At 39.1% G+C, this 21,668-nt stretch overlaps 2 protein-coding genes across 3 annotated transcripts in view; one reads left to right on the top strand and one right to left on the bottom strand.

The window, feature by feature from the left end:
• NT5DC1 (5'-nucleotidase domain containing 1) overlaps positions 1-3,855 on the top strand; it is a 116,851-nt gene extending 112,996 nt beyond the window's left edge. For both annotated transcript variants that reach the window (XM_069599162.1, XM_070292501.1), the window contains exon 12: positions 1,920-3,855. In XM_069599162.1, coding sequence (XP_069455263.1) covers positions 1,920-2,035 — 116 coding nt within the window. In that variant the 3' untranslated portion in view covers positions 2,036-3,855. The remainder of the gene's footprint in view (positions 1-1,919) is intronic.
• A 4,904-nt stretch (positions 3,856-8,759) lies between these two features.
• On the bottom strand, positions 8,760-13,229 carry TSPYL4 (TSPY like 4). Its single transcript, XM_069599160.1, has one exon. The coding sequence runs from the start codon at positions 12,644-12,646 to the stop codon at positions 11,405-11,407; it is 1,242 nt and encodes a 413-aa protein (XP_069455261.1). The 5' UTR covers positions 12,647-13,229; the 3' UTR covers positions 8,760-11,404.
• Between the last annotated feature and the right edge of the window lie 8,439 nt (positions 13,230-21,668).

The raw sequence follows: 21,668 nt of genomic DNA, 5'->3' as shown, positions 1-21,668 counted from the left end.
CTATTTGCCATGAAGTGATGGGACCAGATGCCATCATCCTATTTTTCTGACGGTTGAGCTTTAAGCCAGCTTTTTCACTCTCCTCTTTCACTTTCATCAAGAGGCTCTTTAGTTCTTCCCTTTCTGCCATAAGGGTGGTGTCGTCTGCATATCTGAGGTTATTGATATTTCTCCTGGCAATCTTGATTCCAGCTTGTGATTCCTCCAGCCCAGCGTTTGTCATGATGTACTCTGCATAGAAGTTAAAGAAGCAGGGTGACAATATACAGCCTTGATGTACTCCTTTTCCTATTTGGAACCAGTCTGTTGTTCCATGTCCAGTTCTAACTTGCTTCCTGACCTGCATACAGGTTTCTCAAGAGGCAGGTCAGGTGGTCTGGTATTCCCATCTCTTTCAGAATTTCCTTAAAAGCAGTTTTGATAGATGTTATAAAATTTGCAATATATATTACTGCAATGTTTGCTTTATAAGCATTTTGATAATGTAATCATTTTAACCTTTTAATAATAGCTACCTTTACTTTAGGAAGTGTATAGGAAAGACGGAGAAAGAGGTAGTTGGGTCAGCTCTTAGCCTGTATCATTTTGGTGGCTTACGAGAAATCCAGAACCCCAGGTGCACTATTTTTGAAACTCAGTTTTATCAATTTTATTTCCAGTGCTTTTTTATGAGACTTTTTAATGGCTGAAAACACACTCCAGCTAACTTGAAGCAGTGAAGACCAGTGAAATTCATTAATACTGAAAAATATTGAATGTTTTTCTGTTCATAGTAATCTTAGTTTTCTCTGACCTCAGAAAGGCAGTGTTCCTTCTTCGCAATTTTCAGCACTAGTTTTTTCCTCATAAGGATTTAACTGTTTGGGTCTTAATGATTCTCACTGGCATTTAAAATATAATTTTTATTTTAGTATCATTTTCGGAACACTCAGTACTACCAAATGATGTTTTACCTGTAAAATTTGTGAAATAAGGATTGCTAACCAGTATCTGCATGTGGAATGAATAATTATTACATGACATAGGTCGTAATGTTTCACTTGTAATATTTCTGGTAATGGTTCTTTGAAGAAACTTAGGAAGAAGGCTAGCTTTTGAGATATTTATATGAAAATGTCACGATGTCCCACAGTCGAGAAAGTATTAATTTTATGTTCTCTCCACCCATTCCTCTTGTGGCTGTGTGTGTGTGTGATGTTTATCATATGAAAAAGTTGCCATATTGTGCATATTGGAATTATTTAGCTAACCATTCAAAGATTATTGTTCATAACTCTCGTACTACTCAGGGCTATGAAGATTATTGCCTTCCCAAGTGGAGCTAGTGATAAAAAAAACCTGCCTGCCAATGCAGGAGACATAAGAGATGCAGGTTTGATCCCTGGGTTGGGAAGATTCCCTGGAGGATAGCTTGGCAACCCACTCCAGTATTCTTGCCTGGAGAATCCTATGGACTGAAGAGTCTGGCAGGCTCCAGGGCCCATAGGGTCACAAAGAGTCAGACATGACTAAAGCAACTTAGCACGCACACATGCATGAAGGTTATTAGTTCTCATTTACCAGTTATGTAAGTTTCTTGATAAAGCCTTAGAGATATTTAAACAAATCAGAGGAGTATTCCTATTTTGTGTATTTACTTTTGTGTAGCAAATCAATAAAGGAGTTTATTCACTAGTTAGAGCTCTGAGTATAATTTGCAATATCTCTAAATGTAATTTGACTTAAATATTACTGTACATTGTATAGGAAAAGACATCTACACTGTTCATTCCAGGTGCAACCTATCCTGGTGACAAAAGAAATATTAAAATTATGAAACTCTAAAAAATGTTTTATTATAAATAACTATCAAATATTGATTTGTTTATATTTATAAAAGGCCTTCTGAGATCTGCAGAATAATTTTTTTTTTTTTTCAGAATTACCCCTGGACTACAAATTTACAAGGTTCTCTTCAAATAATTCGAAAACAGCAGGCTATTATCCAAACCCTCCATTGGTCTTATCAAATGCTGGGAAACTGACAGCCAAATAAACTATCTTTACCAAAAAATGAGTGAAAAACCATATATGCAGCAAATGTACTGTAAAAATGTTAATTTTCAAAAACTACTGTAAAATGCTTTATAGAAACAAAATTATTAATGAAACGGGACCAAGAAATTGGTATGTTTTCCATAGGGCTCCTTTCTATAGAGATTGTCTTGATACCCACCGACACTCGTTATGTTAAAATCTCAGTATCTTAGAGTGGAAAAGAATCTTATTAATATTTTCTATACTAGTAGTTCTGCAATTAGAATTACCTGGGGCTATATATACACATGGAAAAGGCAACAGCACCCTACTCCAGTACTCTTGCCTGGAAAGTCGCATGGACAGAGGAGCCTGGTAGGCTGCAGTTCATGGGGTCATGAAGAGTCGGACATGATTGAGCGAGTTCCCTTTCACTTTTCACTTTCATGCGTTGGAGAAGGAAATGGCAACCCACTCCAGTGTTCTTGCATACGCATGCATATTTACACATTTACCTAGACCAGTGGCCCTCAAAGTGTGGTCCCCAAACCACTAGCATAGCAGCACATGCAAACTTGATAGAAGTGTAAATTTGCACACCCCATCCCAGACCTACAGAATGAGAAAATCTGGGACTGTGACCCAGCAATCTGCATTTAATTATAGTATGACTCACACTAAAGTTTAAGAACCACTGGCTAGACTATAACCTCCAGATACGGTTTAATTGGTCTGGGGGTACAGATGAACATTGACAACTTTAATATGTCCCAGGAAAATGCAGCCAAAATTGAGAATAACTGGTCTATACCTGTTGTTTCAATTTATAGTCAAAAACACCAAGTCTAGTAAGATTAAATTATTAATCCAAACTATCAGATTTTATACTATTTTCCTAATTTCCAAAACAAGGAGAGAGACATGATGTCTTCTGAGACCTTGCAGCCATGATGGGACCTGGATGATAGAAGAAGCCAACTATTTCAGCCTCCAGTGTTAATCATTAGGGTTTTTTTTTCCCCTCTCTAATGTTTTCTTTATTTCCCTCCCTAATGTCTACTTCACTTTTCATTCACTTTAAGTTGTTTATTCTCAGTGGGGCAAAAATTGGTTCTTGGTGTAAAAAAAAAATCTTAACACAGTGGATTATGGTTCTCCATATCTCTGTTCTACACAATAAAATCTTATTCCTTAGTATTTCTCTCATTAGGGAGAAGTGTAATTTAAAGCTAAATTTATTAAATGTATTTTTTTCTTCTAGGGCAAGGGGCAGTGATAATGAAAAAAGAGGTTGAAAAGAATTATTTTTAAAAGGTTTTATAGATGTATTGCCATCCAGGGTGTTCTGTGTGCTACATGTAGTCATCTTAGTAGCGGTTTGTTGCAAGATGTTTGGACCCAGATAATGTTTACAGTATAAATTCCTGGCTACTCTTTATGCTGTAATTTCACTCTGTCCATCATGGACAGAATCAGAAAACACTGGTCACCATCATTTTACTTGGTTTGTAGCCAAGAGTTTAACATGTTGATGATAGATGCAATGAAAAGAAATATTTTGTTAAATTTTTAAATGCTCAAATAATCCCAAATATACTGTGGGATTGAGTATCTCAGGGTAGGCAAACAGTTACTGAATTTTTTTCCCTCAAAGGCAGTAGCTTTCTTCAGTATCTGTTAATAAATGTTAATGACTTTGAAATTGATTTCCAAAATCTCACTGGAATATAATAAAGAGCATGCACAATCAAGCTTAGGGCTCAAGTGAAAGATGCTGTTTTCATGTATACTTTCATGTAGACCTTTGATTTCTTTTAAAAATAAAGCTATTTTTCCTTATGCATGTTTATTTTGTCAATGACAAAGAATAATACATCTTTAAATACTTCTAAACTATTGTTAATATGAAAAATGAGAACCTCCAAATAAGTTAATTTCATTCTTTTAGCCACTGAGGAGCAGAAGAAATTCATTCAAGTCAGAAGTTCTGGTGCTCCTCTTATCAGTACCTACCTAAGAAATCTGAACAAGTTACCACCTTTCCATTTTTTCCATCTTGTCAAAAGAGGAAATTAAAGTTTATATCCAAGTTTCCTCCCACTTCACTAGCAGAGCAGTCAGTGCTTCTAATGAATGATCTTCTGTTGAATTGCATTTAAACTTTTAAAATTATTATTTGTTTATAAAAAGTGCCAGAAAAATAATCATCAAAATTTTTAAAGACGATATTAGAGAAGAAAAGCTGTATATTTGATAATAAAATTCCATGAAGTAAAAAAGCAAGAAAATTGTCTAAATGGACAGAGGACTTAAGTTTAATATTAGCACACAGGCCTATGAAGCCACCATCACCCAATACCAAAAACAGACAAAGACACTACCAAAAATGAAAATTACAAGACAATATCTTTGATGAATATAGATGCAAAAATTCTCAACAAAATATTAGCAAACCGAATCCAACAACAGAAAAAAGATCATATGCTTCAGCCAAGTTGGATTCATCCTAGGGTCACAAGGATGGTTCAATGTATATAAAACAATCAATATGATATACCACATCAACAAAAGACAAAAACCACATGATCATCTTAACAGATGCAGAAAAAGCATTTGATAAAATTCAGCATCCACTCATGATAAAAATTCTTTAATAAAGTGGATATAGAGGGGACATATCGCAACATCATAAAAGCTACTTATTACAAAATCAAAACCAATATAATGTGAAAAACCAAAAGCTTTCCCACTGAAATCTGGAATCAGGCAAGGATGCCCACTCACCATTTCTATTCAACACAGTATTGGAAGTCCTAGGAACAGTAATCAGACAAGAAAATGTTTTCAAATTGGTAGTGAAGAAGTAAAACTCATTACATACAGATGACTCTATTACTAGAGTCTTCTATATATATTCGACTGCTATATACTGGAAACCCTAAAGACCCCACACAAAAACAATAGGAGCTGATAAACTAATTCAGCGAAGTATCAAGCTACAAAGTTAACATATAGAAAAAATTGGTTGCATTTCTTTACACTAACAAAGGGAATGTAAACAGTCCCCTTTAAAATCACATCAAAAAAACAAAAACCTATGAATAAATCTAACAAGGTGAAAGATAAGCTGAGAGGTATAAAACATTAAGAAAGTTGACAAGTCACAGAAATGGAAATACATCCCTTATGCTCTTGGGTTGAAAGAATATTCTTAAAAGGGTCATACTACCCAAAGCAATCTACAGATTTAATGTGATCCCTGTCAAGTTACTCATGACACTACAGAGAACTAGAATAATCCTAAAGTTTATATGGAACCATAAAAGACCCAGAGTTGCCAAAGCAATCCTGAATAAAAAGAACAAAGCAGGAGGCATAAGCCTCCCAGATGTCAGACAGTACTACAAAGCTTCTGTAATCAAAACAGCATGCTGTCACACTATACTGTTTTTGATTACAGTAGCTTTGTAGCATTGTGGCACAGATGGAGCAGTGGAACAGAATATAGACAGCCCAGAAATCTACACATCTGAGGTCAATAAATCTTTGACAAAGGAGGCAGGAATACACAATGGGCAAAAAAATAGTCTCTTCAGCAAGGGTTGATGGGAAAGTTAGATAGCCACATGTAATCAATGAAGTTAGAATACACCCTCTTCACACCAGACACCCTCAAAAGGACAAACATACGACACAATAAAAAAGAATACAGGCAAAACATTCTGACATAAATCATACCAATTTTTCCTTGGGTCAGTCTAAGGAAATGGAAATAAAAGCAAATGGGACCTAATCAAACATACAAGCTTTTGCACAGCAAAGGAAATCATAAGCAAAACAAAAACACAATTCTACAGAATGGGAAAAAATATTTGCAAATGATGAGACTGGCAAAGACTTTCCAAAATACACAAATAGTTCCAACAACAGAAACCCAACCCAATCGAAAAATAGGCAGCACTAAATAGATATTTTCCCAAAGAAATACAGATGATCAAGAGGCACATGAAAAAAGGCTCAACGTTGGTAATTATTAGAGAAATGCAAATCAAAACTACAATCAATTATTCACATTGGTAGGAATGGTCATCATTAAAGTCTACAAACAAACGCTGGAGAGTGTAGAGAAAAGGGAACCCTCTGACACTGTTGGCAGGAATGTAAGCTGGTGCAGCCACTACAGAAAACAGTATGGGGGTTCCTCAAAAAAAACTAAATTGCCAAATGATACAGCAATCCTACTTTTAGGCATGTATCTGGACAAAACTATAATTCAAAAAAATGCACACACCCCTGTGTTCACAGCAACACTATTTACAATATCCAAGACATGAAAATAACCTAAGCACCCATCAACAGATGAAAGAATAAAGACGATAGGGTGTGTATATATACACACAATGGAATACTACTCGGTCATAAATAATGCCATTTGCATCAACACGGATGCAACCAGAGATTATCATCCTAAATGAAGCAAGTCAGAAAGACAACTATCATGATATTACTTATATGTGGAATCTAAAATACGACAGACGAACATCTGCAAAACCCACATAGAAAACAGAACTACAATTGCCAAGAGATGGGGATGTGGGGTTGCAAATTATTATATCCAGAATGAATTAGCAACAAAGTCCTACTATTCAAAAGGAACTATATTCAATATCCTGTGATAAACCATAATGGAAAGAATATTAAAAAATGTGTGTGTGTGTATATATATATATATATATATAACTGAATCACACTGCTATACAGCAGAAATTAAATACACAATTTTTAAAATTTGTCTGTTGCACTTATTTTTGATGAACTATTAATTTCATTTATGCACCAAACATCATAATTACATGTGTAAGTTCAGAAGTGTTTTAATCTAACTATGGAATCTTAAGTGATAAAATCTCTTCAAAGACCATCATCAATGTGTTAAGAATAACCTTCCATTTAATACTCACATAATAGAGTTGTGTTTTATGCTGAATTTAATACCGATGTCTGTGATACAGTGGAAGGTACCCTAAATTGCTTCAAATCAAGCAATTTAAGTTTGTGATTTGCATCTTAGGCAATTTAGTTCAATTTTCTGAGCTGTTTTCTCAACTACTTAAAAGGGAATAGTAACACTTTCAGAATTATGACAGTAATCTAAGAATAGTAATCTAAGTACCTGCTGTTAGATTTCTGGACTGTCAAACCAAGGAATGTGTATCTGATGCAAAATCAGATATTGAAGGCTTAAATTGTAACTCTATGAGACCAGGAACTCAAAATTAGGAATACTGGTCATTTGGGGGGATTGTTTTTAATGATGAAAACTACTGATGTACTGTATGAGAAAGCAGAAGCAAAAGCAGCAGCCGGAGTGATGTGGAAGGAGAGCCCGCCTGAATAAGGAAGGTCAGAGAAAACCTTGTGGGTATCTGGCCTAAGCTAAATATCCAAAAAAATAGATAAGGATGCCCAATAATATTGTTAATTAATATAGGGACCAAGAAAATTATGAAGTACTCAGGGTAATGTGGCCAGAGCAGACCACAATGGTCATGCTTCCTTGGAAAAAAGGATGAAAGTCAACTGGTTTGGAGATCTAAGACTTTTGGTTCCAGAACAGAGGAATAAAAACAAAAGGCAATGCAAGGAAATGGAGCAGGGTTATTTGAGTTAACCAATTGTGTAGTAAGTGAATCCAAGAAAATGCTGAGTCTAATTTTATTGGACTAAAAAGAACAGAAACCATGTTAATCTGTGACAAATGAGTAGCACCAGCCTACTAGAAAAATGAATCTTGGTTAGACTGAAGCTGATAATAAACCAACAAAAATGACATTTTCTGATTATATCCAGAATAGGATAAAAAGATAATGCTTGAAACAGATGGTTGACAATGCAGAAATTAATCACTGCATTGAAAAGGTAAAATGAACATAGTATGGGGAAGTTAAGATGAGTATAAAACTTATAAAGGAAAACTTTGCTAATACTTAAAAGTTCTCCAGGTCTAAAAAAATTACACTTCAGCAAATAGAGCTTGCAAATAAGAACTGCATCAAGCGTCAGCAAGTCTGGTTTACCTGTAGGTTTAATCAACAACCTCTAATTCAAATCAGTAATTTGGAGCCATTTATGTCAAAATTTCGTTTAGATGGCTAAAAATATTCAGTGATTCACTTATGCAGACCTTGTAGTATTCGTTGCTCTCTCTGCTTCAGAGAATGCAGAAATATTTATCTCCCAAACCTTCATGTAATAGATGCTGAAAAAGACATTACTGGTAACTGACACTGTGATGTCTGGCATCATTTGCTTCTAGACATTATATTTTAGTCATTTTTTTTTTCTTTCCTTTTAGAGCACCACACTATTGTAGGAAAAGAATTTAAGTAGTAGAGAATATCCACTGATTAATTCTTCCAAAAGTCTATCTTAAGCTCATCAACTAAAGGATGAGCCAAAGATGGGATATAGTTAACATAAATGTAACTAAAAATGACTGTGCAATAGAGAACAGTTTTCCACTGAAAACAGTATTCTAGGTAAGTGACAAAAATCAATACACAGCGGTTCAATTACCACCGAAAACTATGCTGACTGTATAGGAAATACATTTATGAATAAGCATTTGGGCTTCTTATCTACCGTTTTCCAAGCAAAAAATCTTGGAAGGTGCACTATTGCCTTTTTTAAAAGGTTCAACACGATACTGTAACAACTTGATAACTTTAATGATTTTCCAACCATTTATTAGCCTAGACAAAACAGAGCATTATTTATTTTTATTTTTGGCGAAAACAAGAAACACAGCAGAGTAACAGATTTATTTTTCCTTTTGAACACACAGGAGAAGACTAAAGTACTATCTTTGTTTAGTTTGACAGAACAATTCTACAAGTTGGGAACATAAGATGTCAAGTACAACAGCTGACCAAGAAATATCAAGATGACAAAGTTAGGTTTTTCTGTTTGAGAATACTTTCACATGACAGCAACAATTTGCACGATTTCAAAGATCACATTCAAATTATATATCTAAGAATAGAGCTATATAAGAAGAGAGACCAGAACAAGCGGATATATTTGTGAGCAGTCACAAAAGTTTTCATAGTGCACAGGAAACAGGCCTGATATTTTTGCACACATTCTCAACTACAAACAAACAGCAGGCTGTAAATGTCAATTCTGCCAGCAAGCAAATATGGAGAAGAGTTAATAGGATTTGACTCAAACAGTGAAATAAGGAGCATATGCCATTAATTGTCCATATATGCTAGAATACAAAACATTCAGACTTGTATTTGAGTACAAAAATCTACTGGTGAATTCAAGGAGTCAGGAAAAATTGGAGAGAAAACCTAACATCTGCAAGCATCATCTTTAAGCATCAAACGCTTTCATTCTCCCACCTCTCCTGGGAAAAACCACAGGTGCCTCTCATTTTACTGCTGACCCTGCAGCGTTCCAATCAATCCTGTTTGCATTCCCAAACCCAATCCACAGCAAGCTCATTTGGTTTCCTGGGCTTTCAGTTTCTACAGCTTAGGACACCCTCCCCACAGCTCCGCACAGACAGCCTATGGAGCAGACTTCACACACCCCCCCTTACCCCCGATGAGGGAGTCTCAGCAGCTCCCACAAGGAGACTGCAGCCTGTTCCCTCATTTACTAGGTCAGAAGCAGGGAAGGAAATGCAGAAGCTGTGGACTGAGAGCCAAGAATGCCAGGGTGGTAGGATGCAGGCCCATGGGAATTCAGGGGAAAAAACAATACAGAGAACAGGAGTGACCCTCGAAATGCTGCCTTGGTTATTTCTAAGTGATACGAGGCCCCTCAAAAAGCTTCCAAGCTTAGAAAGGTGGAGTGAAACCAAATTCTTATTACCTTGGATCACAGCCTGCTCTGGGTCTGTCGTGAAGCCCTTCCGTGATCTCCCCTCAGCTTCTTAAGCTAAGGCTCAAAAAAACACACAGGTTTTGGGTAATGGATAAGGAAGAGTACGGGGCTGTCAAACTGGGCCCCAACGAACAATGTCCATAAGCAGGCAATTCACCCTACAGAGTTCCCTTTGAAATGTTTAGACTTTACTAAAGGAAGTGGGGTGGACACATGAGGGCAGAAGAGGGCAGTAAGAAAGCTGGAGTCCAGTGCACGGTATCTTTCTGGACACAAAGGGAAAGCAAAGTAAAAAGCCTGCTTTGCCAGTTTGTTTTCTCAGCTGTAACTGTTTATGAGAAGGAGGATGAGGAAGAGAAAAGGAGGAAAGCAGGAAAGTGAGAGAGAGAAAGATACATAACAGGCCCTACAGACCAGAAATACCTCTTCCTTGGTGTCCCCATCTTGGCAACTTTGTCATGTTTAGAATGGGTGCAGAAGGGGGACATCTAGATTAATGGTGGTTTGTTGGCTAGAGCTCAAAAAGGCTAACTGCTGGAAAGGACCTCCCACCAGCTTTGCTTTAGACACTGTGATACTATGACTGCCCATCCTGCCTGACAGCCAAGCAGTTTCCAGATAACCATTTGGCAAGCAGGGGGTGGGGGTCGAGCGGGGGATGGTTCCTGTGGGCTATCCAGGAGCTTAAGTCTCCAGATAGTTCCTAAAGAGGCAGGGAATGGTGCCTGTGCAAATCTCATCCAGAAAGCTGAGAGCAGGTTTGGGTGGGCCGTATCACAGGGCTTCATACTCACCACCACCTGGTCACAATGCAGAGTGACCAAAGGCATAAGATCAACATAACACAGAACACTTCTCATTTGTTACCTCATTCATGCCTAGTAACCACCCACCAGTCAGCTGCTTATTCTGCAAAATAACCAGCAGGGTAGATGGCATGGACCCAGGAAGACAGTTGAAAACCAGTTACTGGTAGCCTGGAATGTTCAGTTTAGGTGATGGCTGGCATCATCTCTATCAGCTTCATCTTGCAGCAGTGAAACTCAAAGATTTGGCCACAGAGTACATGGGTATCAGGACAGTCAGCACAAAGTATGAAGCCCAGCTAAGTAGCTGCAAAAGTATATCAAGCTTTTTCGTGGTAGATAACCGCTTTAAAAACTGGGAGAAGGCTACAGTCAGGGCCCAGAGCATGCAAAAGAAGGCAGTGGGTATCTACAGTATTATGTGCTTGGCATAGAAGCAGTGGAAGGCCATGCACTTGGAACAGTGGAACAGGATGCAGAAGAGCAGGAAGGCCCAGAAGAAGGAGAGCATTGGCATATAAGCAACCATCTTGCCACTGAGTTTTGAGAATTTAGAAGGATCAAAGGACAAAATAATCCAGTGTGAAGAGAAAGTACAGGGAGGACAGCATGCTGTTGGCTAAGCACGGATCTGAGAGGAGGTGGGTGGTAGGGGAACTTGTGCAGGAGCTTCTCTCATAGGGCAGGAGTTAGCCGGACTGGAACCTGAAGGTCCTGGAACTCTCCACTGGCTGCCTTGCTGGGTCTCGAAATCCTCTGCGGGGCCCATCACCCATCAGGTAGTATTGGAGGGGATTGGGCCACAGTTCTGCTTTGATAATCTCGGCAATCCTGTCGAATTCTAAGAGGCTGTGGTCTGAGAACCAGTTGAAGAAACTGGGAATAGTGTTGCCTTCCCGGTTCCTGTGGATATGGGACTGGGGGTCTTGGCCCCTGTGCCAGCGGATTGGAGTGGAAAGAGACACCACCCGGCCAGAGGATCTGCGCTCATACTCCTTGACAAGCCCCTCGTTTCGGAAGTAGGGGTTGCTCTGAAAGATGAACTTGAATTTGCAGCCTGCTCTGGGGTGTTTAAGCTCCTCCACTTCCAAATTGATCATGTACCTCATCATGTCTTCATCTTGGCCACTGATCATAGGTGACAGCTGCGGGTGGTTGCGAAAGGCAGTGACCCAGAAACCTGGGATATTCTGGATAATGAAACTTCTGCGCTGCATATGGAGCCTCCGCATACGGCCAAACTTGCGCTCCAGCTGAAGGAAAGCTCTGTCAGCCTGGGCATTTACATTTGACAGTTCCTGATCGATGGCCTCCAGCGAATCCATGCAGTTATTGATCTTCGGGGCTCTGGCCCGGGTCTCCTCTTTCGCGCCTCCTACCACCTTTTTTTCCTTCTGCATAACCTTCTTTCCCTCTACCACCGCCTCTGTTACTCCCTCCTTTTCCCCTGCCGCAGAAACAGCGCACTTTTTCGTCATTTCCTTGGCCTTCGCTCTAGGCAACATCTGAGCCCCCAAGCTCCCTGCGCCACAGGCTTCTAGAGCCTTCTCGATTGCAGGGCTGCGTAGCTCTCTACGCTGACAGCCATTTTCCTGGCTATTGTCGGCTCCCACCGAGGTAGAGGCAGAGGCTGCTTCCAGGCCCTCCGTGGAAGCCGGAGCCTCTTTCTGGCCCGCTTTGGTCGCTACGCGGCCGCGACTCCCAGCAACTCGAATGCGGAGCGCAAGGCCACAGACCGCGGGGTCCTGGGCCGCGCCTCCCTCTGCGGCAGTCTCCAAGCCGCCCTCACCTGTGTCCGCCATCACCGAGGTCGCCTCGGTTTCCTCGCCCTGACACTGCTTGAGGTCCGGATGTCCCGGGGCATGGTCGGGAGTAGCGGGGCTGCAGGATTTAGCGATAGGGAGGCTGTCGCCCTCATCCAGGCCGCTCATTTTGGCAGAAGTCAGACCTGCAGGAGACCGACCGCGGTCCTCCGCAGCAGCAGCAGAAGCAGCAGCGATCCGCCCCTCGCACCACCCTTCTTTTCCACTCTGGAGGATGGCTGCTATGGCAACCTGTGACGTCTGGCGGTAGCGTCTTAAAATCGCGCGAGAGTTCGCTGAGCCTTCTGATTCTGCATGTCAGTTAAGTGTATTTGATTTTGTTTAAAAATATTATGAATTTTATTAGTCTGGAAGAGTTGGCTTACAGAAATGGACGTAGACAAACTCAAGCAAGTGAGAACTGTGTGTTAATGTGGATTTCTAAGATTGAATAAACTTCTAAGGTACCTAAACTGCTTTTTAAAAATACTTGAGATGATTTTTTAAAATTCGGAGCAGCTAAAAAGGAAAATTCCTCTCATGCTAAAAAAGACAAAATAAAAGATTATTCCAGTAGGCTTACACATTTCAAAGTTTATGTAGTTTGGCAAACATCTCTGAAGCAATTGGACAATATTTTCTCTGTAAGTAGCAAAATGTATTACTTAGAAGTGACCTACGCAGGTGTAAGAGAGCAAATTCAGCCTTTGCGCAATACTGGGAAAAACGTAATCAAAGGGGATTTTAATTGCTAAAATTTAACCTATTCAGTTCAGTCAGTTCAGTTCAGTGACTCAGCCCTGTCCGACTCTTTGGGACCCCATGGACAGTAGCACGCCAGGCTTCCCTGTCCATCGCCAACTCCTAGAGCTTACTCAAACTCATATCCATCGAGCTGGTAATGCCATCCAACTATCTCATCCTCTGTCGTCCCTTTCTCCTCCTGCCCTCACCTTGCCCAGCATCAGGGTCTTTTCTGATGAGTCCATTCTTTTCATCAGTTGGCCAAAGTATTGGAGTTTCAGCTTCAGCATCAGTTCGTCCAATGACTGTTAGGACTGATTTCCTTTAGGATTGACTGATTCGATCTTCTTGCAGTCCAAGGGATTCTCAAGAGTCTTCACCACGACCACAGTTCAAAAGCATCAATTCTTCGGCACTCAGCTTTCTTTATGGTCCAACACTCACATCCGTAATGACTACTGGAAGAACCATAGCTTTGACTAGATGGACATTTGTCGGCAAAGTAATGTCTCTGCTTTTTAATATATGGTCTAACTTGGTCATAACTTTTCTTCCAAGGAGCAAGCATCTTTTAATTTCATGGCTGCAGTTACCATCTGCAGTGATTTTGGAGTCCAAAAAAATTAAGTCTGTCACTGTTTCCATTGTTTCCCCATCTATTTGCCATGAAGTGGTGGGACCAGATGCCATGATCTTCGTTTTCTAAATGTTGAGTTTTAAGCCAGCTTTTTCACTCTCTTCTTTCACTTTCATCAAGAGACTCTTTAGTTCTTCTTCACTTTCTGCCATAAGGGTGGTGTCATCTGCATATCTGAAGTTATTGATCTTTCTCCCAGCAATCTTGATTCCAGCTTATGCTTCATCCAGCCCAGCATTTCTCATGAGGTACTCAGCATAGAAGTTAAATAAGCAGGGTGACGATATACAGCCTTGACATACTCCTTTTCCTATTTGGAACCATTCTGTTATTCCATGTCCAGTTCTAACTGTTGCTTCTTGACCTGCATACAGATTTCTCAGGAGGCAGATAAGGTGGTCTAGTATTCCCATCTCTTTAACAGTTTTCCACAGGTTTTTGTGATCCACACCGTCAAAGGCTTTGGCATAGTCAATAAAGCATAAATAAATTTTTCTGGAACTCTTGCTTTTTTGATGATCCAACAGATGTTGTCAATTTGATATCTGGTTCCTCTGCCTTTTCTAAAACCAGCTTGAACATCTGGAAGTTCACAGTTCACGTATTGCTGAAGCCTGGCTTGGAGAATTTTGATCATTACTAGCATGTGAGATGAGTGCAATTGTGCAGTAGTTTGAACATTCTTTGGCATTGCCTTTCTTTGGGATTGGAATGAAGACTGACTTTTCCAGTCGTGTGGCCACTGCTGAGTTTTCCATATTTGCTGGCATATTGAATGCAACACTTTCACAGCATCATCTTTTAGCATTTGAAATAGCTCAAAGGAATTCCATCCCCTCCACTAGCTTTGTTCATAGTGATGCTTCCTAAGGCCCACTTGACTTTGCATCCCAGGATGTCTGGCTCTAGGTGAGTGATCACACCATTGTGGTTATCTGGGTCATGAAGATTTTTTTGTACAATTCTCCTGTATATTCTTGCCACTTCTTCTTAATATCTTCTGCTTCTGTTAGGTTCATACAATTTCTGTCCTTTATTGTGCCCATCTTTGCATGAAATGTTCCCTTGGTATCTCTAGTTTTCTTGAAGAGATCTCTAGTCTTTCCTATATTATTGTTTTCCTCTATTTCTTTGCATTGATCACTGAAGAAGGCTTTATTTCTCTTTGCTATTCTTTGGAACTCTGCATTCAAATGGGTGTATCTTTCCTTTTCTCCTTTGCTTTTCACTTCTCTTTTCACAGCTATTTCTAAGGCCTCATCAGACAACCATTTTGCCTTTTTGCATTTCTTTTTCTTGGGGATGGTCTTGATCCCTATCTCCTGTATAATGTCACAAACCTCCATCCATAGTTCTTCAGACACTCTATCATATCTAATCCCTTAAATGCATTTGTCCCTTCCACTGTATAATTGTAAGGGATTTGATTTGGTCATGCCCAAATAGTCTAGTGGTCTTCTCTACTTTCTTCAATTTAATTCTGAATTTGGCAATAATGAGTTCCTGATCTGAGCCACAGTCAGCTCCTGGTCTTGATTTTGCTCACTGTATAGAGCTTCTCTATCTTTGGCTGCAAAGGATATAATAAATTTTATTTTGGTGTTGACCATCTGGTGATGTCCATGTGTAGAGTCTTTTCTTGTGTTGTTGGAAGAGGGTATTTGCTGTGACCAGTGTATTCCCTTGGCAAAACTGTTAGTCTATGCCCTGCTTCATTTTGTACTCCAAGGCCAAATTTGCCTGTTACTCCAGGTATCTCTTGACTTCCTCCTTTTGCATTCTAGTCCCCTATAATGAAAAGGACATCTGTTTTGGTGTTAGTTCTAGAAGGTCCTGTAGGTCTTCACAGAACCGTTCCGCTTCTTCAGCATTACTGGAGTTTACATATTATATATTGCTTATCCTAGAGTTGTGATCTTAATGTGAAAAGAGTTCCTGCTTCACAATGCCTGTGGGAATGAAACCAATAAATTTGCCAAAATTTTCTTCTGTGATAATTCACTGAAGGGTGCAACCCATGATCAACTGTTTGCAGGCACCAGAGTTATTGTCTCAATTAAAATATTTTAAGTAACATTTTTAAAGTTAATGTTAAAAATATTTTTAAAATTTGGGGAGGTCAGAATGAACTCATACAACTCATTTGATAATGGTGTCACTACTATCTGTTTTGTTGGTTGAAGTATAACAAAAATAAGAAAACTTGAATTTTGCATATTTTTGTTTAACATCTTACATTCATATTCAAAAAGTGATTATAACTTGTGATAGAAATTCGACTACAACCTCAGATTATGATCACTTTCAAATAAGGGTGCAGAAGAGATTTCCAATGAGAAGTAAAGAGTTGAGGGGAAAGGATTTCAAGAAAGTCAGCAGTTATATTGACATTTCTGTGAGGGAAGTAGTGCAGGCCTGGCACAGCTAAGAAGGGAGGTGCTAGATACAGGCAGACATTACAGAAAAACAGCCTGTCCTTCAGCTTCATAGTTTAGATCACAGAGGTTTTCCAGAGACTACATAAACAAGATATCCAAGGACAGACTGCCAGACTGACTGCTGTGAGCTAATAGTTACCCATTGAAGGGGAAAAAAAAGTGCAAACAGGATTCACTTTTCCCAAACTAATTATCTTTCTCTGACCTCTTTCCTCTTCTATTAATAAATGCTGCAGCTCTGACCACTGGGGTGCATTGTACATATGAAATTTTTTTTTTAATTTATATCTCCACTACTTGAAACACCCCTGTCTCCAGCTAGCTTTGATTATTCCTGTCAATGGAATCATTTTCCATTAGTAATAGCCTGCCCATTTGTTAAAACTCCATTCAAGCCTACCTCATTAGATTGTTCTAGGTGTTTTAAATGAGTAAATTTCGAAATAAGAACCAGGTATCACTGAGAAGTTAACCATGGTCAGACATACATTAATTGGCAAATTGCATTCTCCCATCTCCTATACCTTCCTTAATCACTTACCATTCTATAGCTCTTGTTAGCTTTGCCATCCAGGTTGTACTTATTTATCTTCTATCTTAAACTTTGTTCTTTCATGCAGGTAACTGTCTCCTCGACCCAGCTAGAAAAGGATGGCAGCATAGTGGCTTCTTCTTTAGCATCTGCTATATTTACATAGTAGTCCAGTGACAATCTCATAGATTTTAGTGAAACTTGATGATTTGATTTAAATGAAGATTTTTTAAAAGGCTTTACCGAAATGAATAATATGGCTATGGCAACCCCACATCAAGCAAGTCTATAGGCATCATTTTTCCAATAAGTATTTGCTCACTTTGTGTCTCTGTGTCACATTTTGGTAACTCGTATAATATTTCATACTTTTACATTGTATTTGTTATAAATATAAAACTTTAATGGAAGAGAAGTTGCTTCCCACGGATGAGCAAAGAAATTCTTGAGACAAATCTACTCCTGGTGAAGACGCTACGAAGACGACTGACATGGCAACAAAGGACTTAGATTACAACATAAACTTAGTTGATAAAGCAGAAGCAGACTTTGGGAGGATTGACTCTGATTATGAAAGATGTTCCACTGTGAGTAAAATCCTATCAAACAGCACTGCATTCTACAGAGAAATTGTTCATGAAAGGAAGAGTCAATCTATGTGGCAAACTTTTTTGTTGTCTCCTTTTAAGAAATTGCCACAGCCACCCAGCCTTCAGCAACCACCATCCTGATCAGTCATCGGCTGTTAAGGCAAAATCGTTCACTGGCAAAAAAATATATATATAACTCATTGAAGGCACATATGATGGTTAGCGTTTGTTTAAATCAGACTATTTTAAAATTAAAGTATGTTTATTTTTTGGATAAGAATAAATTTGGTAGTATGATTTGGTTCTGTAACTGGGCAGCAAAAAGGAGCTGGGATGTTCTATCATTGATATTTTCATGAACATATGCCTTTGCTTCAAACTTCTTATTTATGTGTGGGGTCCCAGAGTTAGTAATTTGTTTCACATTCATCAGGATATACACTTCTCTCTTCCTTTTGAGGGAGAATGTCCAAACCTGTGGGCAGCTGGAAGCTTTTTATACACTTTTTATAGAAACTTTAAACATGTAAATATTTTTCCTACTCCCCCTGACTTCTAGTGCCCTATCAACTCCTCAAAATCTTTTTGTTTCTCAGGGTAAACCAGCCTGTCAATATACTCCTCTGCTGGCAGTTTGACTTGACCTTTCTCTGCTGTGCAGTTTATCTGCCATTCCTCTATGAGTTCAGTCTTCATATACTGTAGTTTGACTCTACATATGTTTCTAGTTTCATTGGAAATTTTTTCTAGTTTCATTGAAGTAGTAGGTTTGTTTCTTGTGCTTATTATTTGAAGATGATTTTTAAGAATAGAAGGGGTAAAATATTTTTACCTTAAAATCCAAATACCCACAAGAAGATAACTGTAACATGTTCCTGGAGGGCACTTTTCTAGAGAAGCTATCCTCCTTGGAGAGAATACTTGCAGGTCTTGATAAGGAAGTCCCCAGTGAAAGAGCTGGATTCCTGCCTTTCCAGAGCAAAGCCAACCTTTCATACAAGACTTACTCAAATACTCACAATCTCTAGTTAGGTTTTCAGTTTTTACTCTTACATAGGCATAGACACTAATGACGAGATTTTAGGAAAGCCTTCAACGTAAAAGATAAGGCAAATAAACCAACTATTATAAATAAAAAGAAATAAAGGGAAAATAAGCATGAAAAATATAGTCAAATGTAATAAATTGATATTCTTATGAAGATACAGAGAGAGTAGATATTATATCTCCAAAATAAAAGCAAGATACTGTGAAAGAAGGGCTACCCTGGTGGCTCAGTGATAAACAATCTGCCTGCAATGCAAGAGACCGCCTGCAATGCAGAAGATGCGGGTTTGATCTCTGGGTCAGGAAATCCCCTGAGACAATGGATAAAGAAATGGCACTCCAGTATTCTGGCCTGGGAAATCCCATGGACAGAGTAGCCTGGCAGGCTACAGTCCATGGGGACACAAGAGTCAGACACAACTTAGTTACTAAACCATCACCGATGATGTGAACAAAAGGAAAGAGTAGCTCTTAGAAAAACCAAGAGTCAAGACCAAAAATTAATTCTGATTCTGATGGGAAAAGTAGATGAAATGAAACTGGAGCCAATTATACAGAGGGAAGTAAGCCAGAAAGAAAAACACCAATACAGTACACTAACACATATATATGTAATTTAGAAAGATGGTAACAATAACCTTGTATGCAAGACAACAAAAGAGACACAGATGTATAGAACAGTCTTTTGAACTCTGTGGGAGAGGGAGAAGGTGGGATGATTTGGGAGAATGGCATTGAAACATGTATAATATCATATAAGAAACAAATCGCCAGTCTAGGTTTGATGCAGGATACAGGATGCTTGGGGCTGGTGCACTGGGATGACCCAGAGAGATGGTATGGGGAGGGAGGTGGGAGGGGGGTTCAGGATTGGGAACATGTGTACACCCGTGGCAGATTCATGTTGATGTATGGCAAAACCAATACAATATTGTAAAGTAAAAAAAAAAATAGTAATAATAAAGAAAAGAAAAAAATAATAAAAATAAAAGAGGAAAAACAATTAAAGTATGTTTATTTTTTTATATAGTGCTATTGCATACCAAAGACTACAGTATAAACATAATTTTGTATATACTGAGAAGCAAAAAAAAAAAATTCTTAAGACTTAAGATACTCACTTTATTGAGGTGGTCTGGAACTGAACCCAAAATGCCTCCAAGGTTTGCCTGTATATATTCATCATGCAGATGCATGCATGCTCAGTCGTATTTGACTCTTTGCGACCCCATGAACTGTAGCCCTCCAGGCTCCTCTGTCCATGGAATTTTCCAGGCAAGAATACTGGAGTGGGTTGCTATCCCCCTTTCCAGGGTATCTTCCTGACCCAGAGATCAAACCCACATCTCCTGCATTGGCAGGTGGATTCTTTACCACTGAGCCACCTGGGAAGCCTCATCATAGCTCACATTTATTTTGTGTCTTCTATACACCACTTACACACTTAAATGTGTTATCTCATTTAATTCCAACAACACCCCCATGAGATGGTAGTATGATCACCTCTATTTAAGTGACTTTACCTCAGAAGGAACTGAAGCAAAGAGAAATTGAGTTGTTTATTCAAGATCGAATTTTGGTGTTGGAAAAGACCCTTGAGAGTCCCTTGAACTGCAAAGAGATCAAACCAGTCAATCCTAAAGGAAATCACACCTGAATATTCACTGGAAGAACTTATGCGAAAGCTGGAGATCCAATACTTTGGCCATCTGATGCAAAGAGCTGACTCATTGGAAAAGACCCTGCTGGGAAAGATTGAGGGCAGGAGGAGGAGGGGACGACAGAGGATAAGATGGTTGGATGGCATCACCCACTCAATGAACATGAGTTTGAGCAAACGCCAGGAGATGGTGAAGTACAGGAGACCCTGATGTACTGCAGTCCATGGTGTCGCAAAGAGTCAGACCCGACTTAGTGACTGAACAAAAACATCCAAGATCATATAGCAGTGACAGAATCTGAATCCAGGTAAACTGACTCAGGAATGAGTACACTCATTCATTATATTATTCAACTGTACACAACATGTAAAATGAGAAAGCAACTTTCTTAGAAATAAGACCATATGGCCATTCAAGTTTAATATTAAATCATTCCCATCTTTCTATTCCCTGCCCCACATCCACAAAGTAGTGGCTATTGTTGGGAAAGTGCCCAATTACTAAGGGGAGAAACAAGAATTTTGGTCCTCACTCCATGCCTTAAATCAACCCATTAGATATAACATTTCCTTGGTGTTATTCTTGTCACTGGTGTTGGGAAGAAGGTGTTCCAGCTCTGCCTTTCATGAGCTATGGAAATTTAGGCAAGTAAATCAGTCTTAGAATATCTATTTTAATTTGTAAATGCTTGGGTATACCTATATTAAATTACATGATGAGGTAGTTGGATGGCTATAACTATAGAATCAAGTTTTCTACATTTTTTGGAGATTAACCTCTTTTCAGATACATGGTTTGCAAATACTTTCTCCCATTCCAGAAGTTGCCTTTTCACTCTGTTGATTGTTGATAAAAATTCTAAATCTTAAAAAGCTTTGTGTCAACATTTATTTGTGTATGTGTGTATCAGAGCTTAATTGGCAGTTTTCTTCACTCTTAGCCTTCAGTAATGATGTATCTTACAATCAATGTTTTAGAGTAAATGGAATAAGTTGCTTTCAAAAATGCAGTGTATAAAGAATACAGAAATTTTTGTTTTCATATGTAGGATTAAATGACACTCCAATCCTGTATTCTTGCTTGGAAAATCCCATGGATGGAGGAGCCTGGTGGGCTGCAGTCCATGGGATCCCGAAGTCAGACACGACTAAGCAACTTCACTTTCACTTTTCACTTATGCATTGGAGAGGGAAATGGTAACCCACTCTGGTCTTCTTGCCTGGAGAATCCCAGGGACGGAAGAGCCTGGTGGGCTGCCGTCTCTGGGGTCGCACAGAGTCAGACACGACTGAAGTGACTTAGCAGCAGCAGCAGCAGCAGGATTATAGTAGGTTCTTGAAAGTGAAAGTGGAGAGTGAAAAAGTTGGCTGAAAGCTCAACATTCAGAAAACGAAGATCATGGCATCCGGTCCCATCACTTCATGGGAAATAGATGGGGAAACAGTGGCAACAGTGTCAGACTTTATTTTGGGGGGTTCCAAAATCACTGCAGATGGTGATTG

Source organism: Ovis canadensis, chromosome 8 (assembly GCF_042477335.2).
Source record: "Ovis canadensis isolate MfBH-ARS-UI-01 breed Bighorn chromosome 8, ARS-UI_OviCan_v2, whole genome shotgun sequence".
Taxonomy (NCBI): domain Eukaryota; kingdom Metazoa; phylum Chordata; class Mammalia; order Artiodactyla; family Bovidae; genus Ovis; species Ovis canadensis.
This window is presented reverse-complemented; position numbering and strand designations above follow the sequence as displayed.

Coding starts and splice junctions, on each gene's coding strand:
- TSPYL4 (XM_069599160.1), bottom strand. CDS start 12,646: ATGAGCGGCCTGGATGAGGGCGACAGCCTCCCTATCGCTAAATCCTGC.